The 14,728-nt window shown below is 42.1% G+C and overlaps 1 protein-coding gene across 3 annotated transcripts; it reads left to right on the top strand.

The window, feature by feature from the left end:
- On the top strand, positions 1–13,855 carry LOC139201907 (ras association domain-containing protein 8). 3 transcript variants are annotated; one of them, XM_070831352.1, is made up of 6 exons: positions 1–337; positions 5,964–6,165; positions 7,627–8,420; positions 8,630–8,827; positions 9,836–9,980; positions 11,813–13,855. In XM_070831352.1, exons 2-6 carry the CDS (start codon positions 6,063–6,065, stop codon positions 11,932–11,934), a joined length of 1,362 nt encoding a protein of 453 aa, XP_070687453.1. In that variant the 5' UTR covers positions 1–337; positions 5,964–6,062; the 3' UTR covers positions 11,935–13,855. The 3 variants fall into 3 exon arrangements, with proteins under 3 accessions (XP_070687453.1, XP_070687452.1, XP_070687451.1); XM_070831351.1 differs by having other exon boundaries at positions 7,627–8,426; positions 9,836–9,974; XM_070831350.1 differs by having other exon boundaries at positions 7,627–8,426.
- Positions 13,856–14,728: the final 873 nt, after the last annotated feature.

Below are 14,728 nucleotides of genomic sequence, written 5' to 3'. Positions count from 1 at the left end.
CAGCAGGAGTAGCCTAATGAAACGGGGAGAGGGGCTTTTTCCGCAGCTTATTGGTGAGACCGCAGCAGACTGGCGCACAGAGAGGGCAGGCACAAACTTTGGGACGGACGACCGAAACGTCAATAATGTGTTTTTGAGGACGTCTGTAGCCTTTTGTTTAGTTTTTTTGCGTCCAGCAGCCAAACGTTACTTTGTCGCAGTTTGGTTGGAAGTGATTTACTGGGCAATGGTGTAAGAAGGACGCATTTTGCGGAATTCACGCCTCTACCTGTGTTTTCACCCCGAACTTCACTTCGGATAGAGAAGCACTGAGCTGAATCCCGTTTGCACCTCAGAGGTAAGACCATTTCACAGACCTAAGAATAGCAGGCGGTGCTGTAGTTGTGAGGCTGAGATAGCGGAAACATTTCTGTAGTAGAATAGTTGGGCTACTCTGTGAGCCCACTACAGCCCATTATTATCGCCATTTCTCCAGCCTCGTCCCACTCGACAGCAACAATATGAGGTAGAGGTGCACTGCACTGCCATAAGGTACTGATTTGATACGTCTGTCAGGGTGTGTAGTGCCGAAATATCCAGCTAATCCACCCCTAAACTGTGTTTGCATGTGTTCGTTTGAGAATTAAGTTCAGTTAAAAGCATTTTCAGGTGTCCTCGGATGATTGCGACTTTAGTATCTTTGCAGGCCCTGGATGTTTTGCAGAGCGTTCACTCACAAATGTTGCTTTGTCCTTTTTCATACTATTCTCTCTCATCATGTTCAGCATCTTGCATGATTATACTCTCTCTCATGTTGTCACAAGTCGTTAAAAATCAGTAATAACAACAGAATCTCAATATAAAGTCACTTCCAGTTCATTCTACCTTAAGCCCTAGTGCCCCACTCTACTTACAGATATACACCAGGTGTAGCAGAACCAACCTGTGGAGCTGTTGCACTCAGTCAAGGATTTATGTCTCCTAGTGTTATGCTTTGTGATGTTTAAGAGCTGCTTTAGTCTGGAAATAGAGTCATGTAATTCAGTGGCCTTTGCTGTATTTACTGTGCCACAGCACCATGAAGACCAGGCTGCAAAGAACTACCTACAGACAGCAAAAATAAATAAGTTTTGCCACTTTTCGTGTGTGGCTGCCATTTCAGCTGCTGCTGTAAAACTATTTCAGTTCTCTAAATGCGTACATACAAGAATCATTCAGCACCAGATGATGTTTTACAAACCGCTGTAACATGTAAACCTTGGCCAGAGGCCTCTTGTTGCCCCGCTGTGCTGCTGCCCCGGTGCAGGAGCCTGCTGCCTGCCCTGCTGGCTCTTCAAAGCTGCCTAGTGAGCAGTGAATATGGCAAGGGAACAAAGGCGGCATTATTGCTGGCTGAACGTGCCGTCCAGATGTTCAAGATCCTGCCAGCGCTGACCTCCCAAATGGGGGGGAGGCTGCTCCAGCGCCTAATAGTTTAATATCAGCCAGGCAGAGAGAAAAAGGCAGGCTTGCTCCAGGGTAGGGGCCACTGAAGAGCTCTCAGGGGCTGCGGGTGTTGTTTGTACCGTGACTGGATGTGGGTTTAATCCCAAATACCCCAATCTTCAGACTGGTGCTTCAGAGCGACAATTTGGAGTTAGAAGTAAAACTGTGAGGGAGTGCTGCACATTGCTTGTTACTTTTGTATAATGATGTTCCTTGTGTATATTTTTGGGTAACTGCGGAGCTTTAGGTATTTGGGCTGTTTCAAAAAGCTTTACACAAAAAAAAGAAGAAGAAGAAAATGCATTGTCTTCTGCAAGGAAAGTTTACAACTGTCTTTTAGCCTCTGATTAAGTGGTGATACAGTGTGACCTTTAATTGCTTATTAATCAACAGTTTTCTATTGCAGGCATTAGGTCTTGTCATTGTGTTGAGAATAATGCAGCAGAGACACAAAATCAACTGAGAGGATGATGGCATTGTACCCAGCAGAGGGTTTTGGACTTTTCAGGAAGGAAGACAAAGCCATCGCACATGTTATTCGTCTTTTTTGTTTTTCAGTTACATCATATTGCACATTTCACTGTGCAGTTATTAAGATGTTGCAAACACATGTTTGTGCTAATGATTATCCAGTTTAAACGTACCTTAGATTGGATGCAGTTGCCTGTTGCATCCCCGTCAAGATCACAGAGCAGACCAGCACATAGCTGTCTTGTCCCTTGAAGTCATGGCCCATTGCATGCTTGCAGCCCAGGAGTGCATACCCTGGATGTTATCAGTTTCCACTCTGCAGGATCAAGGCCTGTCTCTGGCAACAGTCTTTGCTCTGTAACGTTTACATTTACAGAGCCTATTGTATATCCACCAAGCTGGCGTACTGAGGATAAGGAAAGTCTTTATCTGGTTCCCACTGCAAGACCCTTAGCTTTAAACCACAGGGGACCCATCTTGTCACCATGTCTTACTTTAATGTTGTACAGTTGCCAAGCCAATGTGTTTTAGGCCCAAGGATTATACTTGATGTCTATCTGGAGAAGCTGAACACGAGGAAAGAGATTTCTCCAGTTAGCTCTAAACGAGTCACTACCAACGCCTCCACAATAAACCAGCGTCTGCTCACAGAGGTCTATTTCACAACAGATCTGTTACCAATTACAGCACAGTATAAATTGCTAGTAATTACATGTTGCTCTACAGGGATTGCAGTTTGAATTAAAGTTTGGTTAGCAATAGGCAAGGAGGTTTAAGTACTAGAACAGACTGCTGTCGCTTCAGCCTGTAAGAACTATCCCATTGTCTTAAATCAACAGCAGCGTGGGGGAGTTTTGCGCATGTCAGAAACCTTCTATAATAAATAGATTACTTGTTTTAATTGCCTACTTGGATATAAAAATTCCTTCAAACTTACAATGCCCATGTGCTTCATGAAATGGGTTCATTGTTTTCCAACTTAGTGAACAATGGTCAGCAAATTTGGAGAGGAACCAGGGTGTAACAGCATCTACTCAGCATCTACTTGTGGAACACTGGTGTTTTCCTGAGAGATCATTTCTCTCAGCTTGGTTCAGTTTCCGCCCTCCAGGCTTTCCCCTGACTCAAGCTCAGTCTCGATTCTGTTTTAATGTAGTGAATGCCGCATTTTGTTTTCCTCAAATACCCCCTTGTTCAGTAAACTGCACAATGCTCAGGCCAGTTCAAGATGCTTGACGGACTGTAAATCCCCCAAAAAGCAGTGCCATATTTAAGCTCCTACGGTAAAAACCCCTACCGTATTTCTTCATGATGTATGATACAGTGTTTTGGTCGTGCTGAAAAACCCACAGGAGCATATGGAAGGTTGTTTACACCAGCAGCCAGTTGAAGCCTTTTTCCTGCCAGCTCGGTGTGCTCCTGTAGGTCTGGAGAATTGTCATCAGCAGCCGGGTGGGAGGGCTGCTCAGTGCTGCTCACACACCTCACTGCTCTGAGAGAAATGCATCTCGAGTCAACACTGCTGAACCAAAATGAGGCTGAAACAAACGTGCTCCGGAGCCACGAGGATCTGGATGTTTTGCTGCAGTTGATCATCTCTCAACTGAGCTTAGATAGAATTCACAGGAATTTAAGCCGTCCTCTGTCTCATGAAATGCCTCTCTGGCATGAGATGAGCTGCACAAATCAGGGAGTGGGCATCTCCCCAGGCCGTGGCTTCGACAGGCCAGAGGAATAGAGCTTGCAGAGCTCAGGATGGCACTGTGCCCCATACCACTGTGCCTGTATCATCAGTTGGGTTTTCTGAGTTAATGTTAATGAATAAAAATGTTTCATGCCTGGACCAGAGCAAGTGACATTTATAAATCCCCCCCTGTGTCTTGTTGAACTTGTGCAAGATTGTGCAAGGTTTGTTTTGTTGCACATGAAATATTCTGTTTTATTTGAACAATTGCTTGTTTTGTTTTTTGAGCTCGTGTTTTGTTATTGTCAATGCAATGCACAGTGTTCCATGCAGTGGTCTCAGTAAATCCCTCTGACTCAGTGTTGTTATAGGTTGTATTTTTTAGGCACTTTCCCCTTCCCCCACCAGGGTATCCAAACCTTCTCCCTGGCTGATCCACCATGCCTGCTTTGCATCAAGACCTACTCAGCCCCTATTACTGTTTCCACATCCCCCTGGAAAAAGGGTTAAACTACACAGTGACTGTATTTTGGGTCACCGCAGAAAAATCTCACAGCTTGTGTGTGACTATTTTCCTTTTCTTCTCCGTCCTTCAGCCCTTAATGCCATTTAAGGGCAGACTGAATGAAGGACAATAGCACTTTCCAACCAGCTGTGAATACGCCAAGAATAGAGTGATCAAGAGCCAGGCCACAGACAAGTGGCACTCACGTACATACAGCTGCACTGACTGTACGTATTGGATTAATACAAAATTAGATACATACACAGTGCATTTGTGCACTTAACGATCACTTTAATCTGAGTCCCTAAATCTCTGTTAACTGCCTGAGGTTTTGTTGTGTTTGTTTGTAGAGTTAAAATCATTTGTCAATTACATTGCATTACATTACATTGGTAATGAACTGCAAATTTAAAAAATGGAACACCCTAATAATCCTTTAGGTCATTTATCAAACATAAAGGCCAAACATTTCTCTTCTCTGTTTTGTGTAAGTTTTTTGTGTCTTTTGGGGGGTTTAGACTGTTGGTCAGGTAAAACAAGCAATTTGAAGATGTCAACTCGGGTTGTAGGAACTTCTGAAGGGTATATTATAAAGCAAATAATCAATCAACTGAAAATAAAAGAAAGAATAAACAACAATGAAAGTCATGAGTTGCAGCTCCATCTGTCTGTCTAACTCTACAAATGTTACCTTATAGCCCTGCCTAATGTCTTTACCATACTTAGAAAAGCAATTGGTGTTGGATAGGACAGGCTGGTGTGGATGACTTTGTGAGTGTGTGTAGGGAATATGTGGGCAGGGGGAGGTGTAATTAGTGGGGGGTTGGCAAACAAAAGGACCTTTTGACTCAGTAGTGTAGATGGAGTGAAGGTTAGATCCATGGAGAGTGATACAGATCTGGGGAGATGCCATTCATTCTCTCCCAGTACTCTGTCCTTGAAGAACATTTTGAAGGATACGTCCCTTTAGATGAGTATTTCCTTCACTGCGTTATGTTGTAGCTACTATTCACATTTTAAATGTGTGCTTAGTAAATCTGATAATGTGAGTAACCAGTTTACATTTGCACATCTGCATAGCAGATTTTTTTGAGAATTTAAAGTGCATCAGCAGTCAGTCAGTAGCTATTATATCAAAGCACACTGATGAAGACAGTCCATCTGAAATATTTTATTGTTTTAATATTTTATTGACTGTTCTGATGGTTCAGTATGGAATAATGGACCCTATCCCAGCAGTATGCAGGCCATAACTATGTTGCATGTGTTACAGAAAAATGGAAATGACTGTGACATCAAAACAAAACCCCACTCTACTTTTTTGTGTTATTCTGTAATTCTTTCTCAAATTTTTTCTCCACGTTTTCCTTTTTTCATTATTACATTTTTATCCCCTCTCTGTTTCACTCTCTGTTCCTGTCCCCTCGAGTGAGTCTTCCTGCTCTCTCTTCACAGCTTCCATGTAATTCTCTGTACAAAAGCAGGAACTGAGACTTGGGAATGTCTGCTGGCAGACTTTTCCTGCACCCCCAACAGACATGCACCTATTCATAGAGAGGAACGAAACAGCGTTATGCGCCAGCTGGTCTTGGCATGCCTGGCTGTAGGAAGTCCATTCTGTCCTTTTTACATAAGCTGCTGCTGAAATTGCCTGACTTTACCTTGTATTTTGTGCTTATTTGAGTACTTGTATTAGTAGACATTATCGCGGGTAGAACTGTTTGCGTCTCTTTGTGTCGTAAGACTTTATCCTTTAACTGAGTGACTGAGTGTCATAACCATGGACTTGAGCACATCCTGACTAACTGTTTCCTGTTTCCCCTCGTGTTTCCTCCCCAGTGAAGCAGCCAGAGCGGCCTAAGCTGCCCTGCACCACTGGAGCCTTCAATAATGCCGGGGCCCACACACCACTACCGGCCCCCTCGTTTCTGACCCAACATGGAGCTAAAGGTCTGGGTGGATGGAGTCCAGAGGGTCGTCTGTGGGGTCACTGAGGCAACGACCTGCCAGGAAGTGGTGATTGCTCTGGCACAAGCCATAGGTAGATACTTTTCTTCCATAAAACCTCACACTGAAGCACACCTGACATACAGACCTTTTGGAATTCAATAGTGTAGTCACTATTTTATTAGTTTCTTTTGTCACATATATGAATACAGTAGCTTTTGTGGATCCAGAAAGATGTATTATGCAATTTTTCTTGTTGGCACGCAATGTTGAGTACATGTGGACCCACTGATTGTGTGATTTTGGTACACCACTGATATTAGATGGCATTATGGTGTTTTGATTTCACAGGGGACTTTAATTGAAATTTCCACGTCTGCCATCGTTGAATTTCTAATCCAAAGCCACTTTTGTCATTTAGTTATTTCAGTTTTTTTGAACTGCTTCACCACATCACAATCATTGAGTGCAAAGGGTGGAGACAATCTAACTAACACTCCATGTGTTGCCCTGCCAGCGCGGACAAAACCTCCTTCATGTTAGTTACAGGATGATCTGATTGTATTATAATTAGCTTTACCTCCATCTTAAAGTCGTTTGTTCAAGAGCACAGACTGCCAATCTAAAAACGTCTCTCTCCCATGTGATACAACACATGTTCTTCATTAGTTAACACAGTATTCACTTTCATTGTATTCTGGTTTACAGTTTTCTTCACACTTTGATATTTTGAAGCCTTGTCATCAATTGTTTTGTCAGCCTACATCTGTAAACTGTAGAATATCAAAATTGCCTTTTGTTACTTGAAAAGAAGTCCTTATGAAATAAATAAGTATATGAATCTTCTGCCTGCATGTTAATCTCCTGCTGAGATACAGTGGGTCATAGTCAGAGGCTTTATTGGTACTTTCTTGGATCCAAGCACACCCATCTTTCCCATATGGCTCCTTCAGGAACGGGGGCACTTGCACAGACTGTATTGACATCACTTCCCACAAAGCGCAGGGTAGGAGGAGGGAAAGTCTGACTCATCCTTCAGTCTCCTGCCAAACTGAGAAAGCAGCACTTCAGAGCCCCCTCCTCTGCCTTTTTTCTATTAAAAACATATACACCACGATAAGTGATCAGACATCAATATTGATTTAGTACTTTTCTTTTGCATTTTACAAGTATTTCTGTCTACACATTACTACCAGTGTTTTCTTTAAATGACATTACGAAACCACTGTGAGATGTTTTTTAGAGACCACACTTAGACAAGCTGGTTTAAATCTGTATTATATTGGGTAGTTAGGTGGACAGAAGTGTGGCTCCAACAGGATGATAATGTTGCTCCATATCAGCTAAATGTGTAAAAAGATGGTTGTTTGCTAACATGTTATCTCAACAGTTTCATAAGTTGATATTATGCAATGGCTGCCTTTCTAGGAGTTTATTTTGGAGTATTTCTTCTTGTTAGTGGTCAAAATTGCTTGAAGCAGCTTTAAATAACAGTCAGCATAAGAATCTGTTACAAGTAATTTTTTTATGAGCTTGTTCTGTGTGTTGTTTACAGGTCGCACTGGGAGATACACTCTAGTAGAAAAATGGCGGGACACTGAGCGTCACCTCGCCCCTCATGAGAGCCCTGTGGCTTCTCTGAACACCTGGGGTCAGTATGCCGGTGATGTGCAGCTCATCCTGCATCGCACAGGCCCCTCCCTGACTGAACGACCTCCCTCAGAAGGACCCCCCCTGAGGGGGCCTGAACGTGGGCTACATCGACAGAGCCTCCCTCCCTTAGCAAAGCTTCGCCATCCCAACGACCGCTCCCTCCGTCGCCGTGAACCGCGCCGCAAATCTCTCACATTCACTGGTGCACCCAGAGGCCTCAGAGAGATCCTCAGTGGAGGCAGAATCGGCGAGGCTGATGCTAAACGAAGACTCCTCCTGGGAAACAGTGGAAATCACCATCATGCAGGACCAGCCATGGGGACTGCATCACCTGGCCTGTGGGCCTGTCGCATGGAAGATTTAGTCCGACTGGTAGGTCTACAGAGAGAGACTCTCAATGTGCTGGAGAAAAAGCTGGAGTCCTACGAGGCTGAGCTCCAGGTCTGGGCTGATGGGCGAGGGGGGCGAGGTGGAGGATGCATTGGGGAGCCAGGTGGAGGAGGAGGGCTGATAGAGGAGATCCTGAGGCTGGAGAAGCATCTGAGGAAGAATGATGTGGAGATGGAGGAGGAGGAGTTTTGGGCCACTGAACTGCAGATTGAGCTTGAGAGTGAGAGACAGCTGGAGGAAAGGCTGCAGGAGCTACGAGGACGCCTTCAAAGCTGTGAAATGGAGATTGAAGAAAAGCTGGCAATGGTACAGGTGTGCTATGTATGGGAGATTTTTGGAATCAAAGCTGTAATTTAGTAGGAAATTTTGGGAAAAGATAAAAACAACTAGCTAAGAATCAAACAATAAATTTTTCATCTTGTTGTTTAACTATTACCAGTGGTACTAGTAACGTATTTATATTGCAGTGGATGCTTTCCTTTTTTTCCACATTGTTTGTCTCTTTGTCCCATCAGGGTGTAGAGGCAGGCCTGGAAGAGGAGCGGCTGCAGAGGGAGCGGCAGGAGACCCAGTGGGTCAGTGAGGCAGAGGCTCGGGCTCAGGTCATCAGGGTCAAAGCAGAACTGAAAGCCCAGGAGAGGCAGGCTGTCCAGCTGGAGAGCAGCTGCAGAGCCGTGGACAGGTCTCTTGGACAAAGTGGCAAGAAACTGCAGGTGAGACATATGCATGCATTCAAGTACTATTTCAATTTCCTATAGCGCTGCGAGTGATGTGGTGATAAGGGAGGCCATCCATCAGTGAGAATGCATTTAAGCATCTGTTCACCTGAATCGTCTCTCAGCGTGATGCTGAATCCCTGCCAGTTTTAAAGGAAAGTGAGTTTTGTCTTTCACATCAAAATCTGTTTACAGATCTTGGGAGTGCTACTGCATAGGTGAAAAAAGGTTGTTTAAAACTGTTTTGCTTCTAAAGGAGCAGGATGAAATCTGATAAATTGCCTCAAGTGATGTCATTTGAGTCAGCGTCAGTTAAAGACTACAAGAAAAGAAATCAGTGGGTGTGGAGCTAAAAAGAAGTGATCTTACCAGACCTCTGTAGGACGCTCTACTCGAGCTACACTAGCTGCTACTAGCATAACACTCCTGAATCTCTGGCCGAACTGTAAACTTTCTATCAGTTCTGCAATTTTATAGAAATGTTAGACCAATGGAGTTATCTTTACATTATCAGACAGTTTAGGAAGAATCATAAACAATGCTTGGTCAGATAATGCTCATAATTTTCAGAATGTGTCTCTGCTTTATTTGTTAATCGTTTATTTGTCCCGCTTTCTGGTTTGTGTTTCAATTATTGAAACATGAAGCAATTTCTGACATTATGTGTCACAATGAAAAAATCCAATTATTTGATAAGTGTGACCTTGAGTTATGGCTCTGTGTTTTCGTTCGGACTACGAGTGACAGCCTTGAGTAGTTAATCTGTGTCTCACTTAGATCACTGTTAAAGAGCTTTTTTTTTTGTATTTGGGTGTATAAAAGGATTAATAGGCTATGATTATGTTCATGCCAGTGCAAGACACCAGATGTGTTTTGATTTTGTTGAACAGTAACTAAAATAGTCTAAGGCTAAGGTTTAAAATAATATTTTCAGTGAGTCTCATATAATCTGCATGTGTAGTGTCACCTCCTGAAGAATCTCTCTCTCATGTTGTTTCATTGAAGGACATGCAGCACGAGCTGGAGCAGCTGACCAAGGAGCTTAGGCAGGTTAACCTGCAGCAGTTCATCAAGCAGACCGGCACCAAGGTCACAGTGCTGCCAGCTGAACCTACTGAGGATGAAAGTATTCACAACAGTCAGGGTATAGGTAATATCATTTTGTTATAGACACTTTATTTATTTGAGAAATATCCTTTGCAGTTTACAAGAGTACAGTCACACTCAGTAGTCACATGTGTATGACCAGGTATCTCTTGCCGACATACATGACAAATAGGGAGCTGACCTTGTGGTTACACTATGTAGCGTAGTATGTAGGTGCCATAAGGGTAATTTAAGTCTTAACTGATCTGAGCTGGTCAGACTCAAAACAGCAAAAAAACAGCACCAAAGGTGACCAAACACCCAGAATCAAGAATGGACTCCTTTGTATATGCTTTAACAAAATAATTATACACACCTGAGATATTACAAACACATGTGAAGCGTGCTGTCTCAAACATTGTGATGCGTGGAAACGGGGCAACTTTTTAAGAAATGTGTCCTTGTCCGAAACATTACAGAGGGGACTCCTCATGTCGGAGTGCATGCTGTCTTTGTTTTCTATTTGCACAACAGACACATTACTTATTTGTATGGAAGTGCAGCTTGTCTTTGAGTCTGCCTGTTCATTACTAAAGTCATTGAGTTCTATCAAGGCATTTATTATTTTTCTACCTCGTCTTGACAGCCTGCTGAGAGAAAATGACTCAGCTTAGTGTCCAAATATATGTATGTGTGTGTGTGAGTGTGAGAGAGAGAGAGAGAGAGGCAAAATGGAGAGTAGGCGAGGGTAGTGAGGAGTACAGTCTTAGTTTTTACCCTCTCCAGTGGCAGTTGTACCAGTTGTAGTCTCCATGCCAACAGCTGCCTGGATACAGGCAAAACTGGCGTCATTCATTCACCCCACTTTCTCTGTCTATCCCTCACTCCTTCCTTCACGCTGTTCCTCTATCACATGCTCAGCAGTTTCTGTGATGGGCTCATTGGACCAAAGCTCTGTCACCCTCCAGGAGCACAGAGCTGACACAGAAACTAAGCGCACTGAATTATGGGAGCGCAGTCGCAATGCAATAGAGACTATCCACATCAGCCATTGGCCCGCTGGCTATTAAAAAACTTTACAGTAATGTAGAACTAACAATGTTATTAGGGACATAAAGTAATTAAGACTGATATTGAGGAACAAGTTTAAGGTCAAACATAAAAGATGAGCCTGCAAGCACAGAAACGAGTGCACAAATCCAAATGTACAAACATGAGCAAGTTTAACAAATTAAAATCTCCATTACCAAGTACACCTATGTATAATTTACTGTAGTATTTCACATGTCCCTGACTTGAACTGATGGTCACTGTAAAAAAAATCTATATCAAGTGTTTGACTTGAATTTGAGAAAACAAAGTTCAGCCCAGTCCTCTCCTAACTGAACTCCATGGTTTTGTGAAACATGGAGAAACATCCGATCCCAGATATTGTTCTGATTGCATTTCATGTACTTCATCGTTGCATCATTTAGAGCAGCAGGTCTCTTTATTAAACTTAATGCTGATGACTGCCAACAATAAAAAGTAATGACTTGAGTGTTCATGTCCTTCTAGTGACTTTCCAGATCATGCGTGTTAAATCAGCAAGTGCTTTTGTGCCTGGCCATAAAATTCACTGCATAGGCAGATTCTCAGCATGGCTCAGTACTGCCCCCTGGTGGCATCATAGCAGAGCTATCGTATTGCACAATGCAGGCTCTGTATTTTTTCATTTTTCTATTTTTATCAGTTAATTTATTAGTATTTATTTTAAATTTTAAATAATTTATTTAAAAATCAATGATGCAAACATTTGGATGAAAATCTTACCATGTAGTTCCAGCACCAAACCTTCGGAAGACCCTTTTATTCAGATTATGTTTCTAATTTTTTTTTATGTGTTTTCATTCTCAGATTTAGTTCCCCTGACTGGCTCCTTGAAGCGTCCCGTGTCATCCCACACAATGTCCAGTCACCTCCGGGTCCTCCACAGCCCTCACACTTCTGGCCTGAACCCAGAGGGAATTTATGTGTGAGATAGTTGCGCTGGGAGGGAGCTCGGCATGCTCCCCCTCCAGGGCCCATTTCACCCCAGAACACATCTGTAAGTGGATATCTTTGTACAGGATACCTCAGTAGCACACTACTATGCACTGTTGTCTCAATTACATGAGGGCAACCTTGAGTGTGAAGACTCAAATAGTGAAGGAACAATGTGGAACTTAAAATGGAAGTCATGGAGCACTTGGAGGGAAGGAAAGATGATTAAAAGCTACGGCATGAAGAAAACACATCAGCAGCACCATGTGTCATGGTGGACAGTCTGTGGACATAATAAACATTCTTAAACATCAGGCTGTTGTAGACTTCCTTTATAAACATATCCACTTAATGTACTTTTACTCTCACTTTAGTACCTGCTGAATGATTTGTATTGTTTTCTCACTAGCATCATGATTCAAAACGATTGCCTTTCGAACAGTATTCTTGAGAATCTTGGTATGTGAATTTATGAAGTATATCTCTAAAGTCATATGTAATTTCTGCAGTGAATACATTTTACCCAGCATATGATTGGTTCTTAGAGAAGTAATGAAGGATCCACTTGTGTCTATTGTAAAACTGTCTGGAGTCTATCATGTTGCATATCAGAATTTATTCCTGTAACTGTCTGTTCATGTTAAAACTATGCACAAATGGTTAATAGTTTTGTTACTGAAGAATGTTGCTGTCTGTATGTACCAAAATGATGGCTTACTGTAAATGTTTTCTTACTTTTCAGCTTTACTTAGTGAATTATTATATTTTATTACAAAACGATGCATTCAGTTACAAAACTGAGTGCCCTCATTCCTGCAGTAATTTGCAGGCATTAAGAAACAGTGTTAATTATCCTTTTAAGATTACTTTTTGTTGTTAAGATTACTACACAGTATATTTTTGCCAAATGTATTATGCTTGTTTTTCTGCAAGGATCGGTGGCCAAAGATCAGCAGGTCTTGTTGCATGATTGTGATGTTAATATAGCCATATCTGGATGTGCAGAGCACCCACAGTACAGTAAACCAATTAGTTGAGTCATAAAACGGTGGCATGTGATAATACAATTAATAGCTACAGCAACAGTTTGTATGAGAGTGAGAGTGTGTGTGTGTGTGTGTGTGTCAGACTAGCCAAGGTATGAAGCCCCTCTTAGGTTGTAGTTCAGCTGCTAAACACATCAAAGTGCCTTATATCCATTCCACAGTTGATGTATTAAAATAATGTACAGTGAAGCTTTAGTAGAGACATTGAAGCAGTGATGGCAGATCACTGTCCCTAGATGTATTAGTGCCACACTGCTGCACAGAGACAAATGGAAATAGCACAGCAACAAAGAGGAAACGATAATTATGTTTTATCTGTCAGTATTTTGTAGAAATGTCAATAGAAAGAACATTATCAATAGTGCTACTGTGTTATCGTCACCATAATACTATGTGCTGTTAAATGCACTCACGTGTACTCAGATTTATTTCATCATGCAACACATACTGTAAACTGTAGTCACCAGCGTAGATCAGTGTGTTCACCCAGGAATAAATAGTTGATGTGATACAGAAGAAAAGTCCAAAAACATCATCATTTCAATGTGTCTCTCTGCTTTTGAGTTAAAGGAGAGACCAGTTTTAAAATTACAGTTCTTAGGTTTAAACTAATGGTAGTGTAAATATATATATTGGGGTGGATTTTCCCTTTAAGAAACCACTTGTGTGCATTTTCCACCCTGGGACGATACATAGCTGTGGTCACTGTTTACAATCGCATACGTTCTATAGAACTGTAAGATGTCGACTGTACATAACCTGTTTTTATTTTTTCCTGCCTTAATATACTGCAACATGTTGACAGATGTATGGCTGTAACTGGCTGCTGATATGACATGGATTGCATGATTCAATAAACCATCTGACAAACTTCGATGTGTCACAACTGATGCTTGTGCCGCTAACTGTGACTGTTTTCCTGTGGGTGTAAATGGCAGAAAATGTGTACAGTTTTGTACAGTATGTGCGCTAAATGTTTTTTGGGCTTTTCACCAGTAGACGGAGCTCTTTACTAAGTAATGGTAGAAACATGGCTGGGAGAGAATCAACAGAAAACTACTTTTTTATTAACCCCAAAAAAGAAAGAATTGATAAGAAATTCCAACTTAGAACATTCATATTCATGCAAGTGATGACAGGTTTATAAGTGGATGGCATCTGATGATAAAAAGGCACAGATGCAGTTGCTAAAACTGGTGGATAAAGACGGGACCTTATCGTTATTTGATCATAGAGAGAAAAAGTGAAGTTTGAGTCTGTTGGTACTTGGTCCATCTCTACACTGCAGATGTACTGAAGAAGAGCTGCACCTTAAGGCAACTCAGACATTCTTTCCGAACCTTGACAGGGATAAGCTGGCATTAATTGGACTTCATTATTGCCAGGATCGCTAGAAAACAACGTCAGACACTGAAATTTCACGACTGGTGAAATGATTAATTATCAAAATGATATTGCAGTGAGCCAGTTAATGGCCACAGCTCAGGCTGGACTTGATCCTGCTTAAAGCTCTGACAAGTTGGGAGGAGGCCCCTTGTTTTTCATCAGCCTTTGCGGACCGTGGGTAATCTCACTTCATCATCCTTTCATCACATGACATTTGTTCAAAGCCTTGGCTTACTGTACATTCCTCTGCTGTGACCTGTCAGCTGATTAGAGCTCTAAAAACAATACATTTCATCTACTGGACTTCCAGTATTGTTTAGTCAGTTATTATAACCTATTACTAATGCAGTACTCTGAA

This window comes from Pempheris klunzingeri, chromosome 5 (genome assembly GCF_042242105.1).
Source record: "Pempheris klunzingeri isolate RE-2024b chromosome 5, fPemKlu1.hap1, whole genome shotgun sequence".
Classification (NCBI taxonomy): domain Eukaryota; kingdom Metazoa; phylum Chordata; class Actinopteri; order Acropomatiformes; family Pempheridae; genus Pempheris; species Pempheris klunzingeri.
This window is presented reverse-complemented; position numbering and strand designations above follow the sequence as displayed.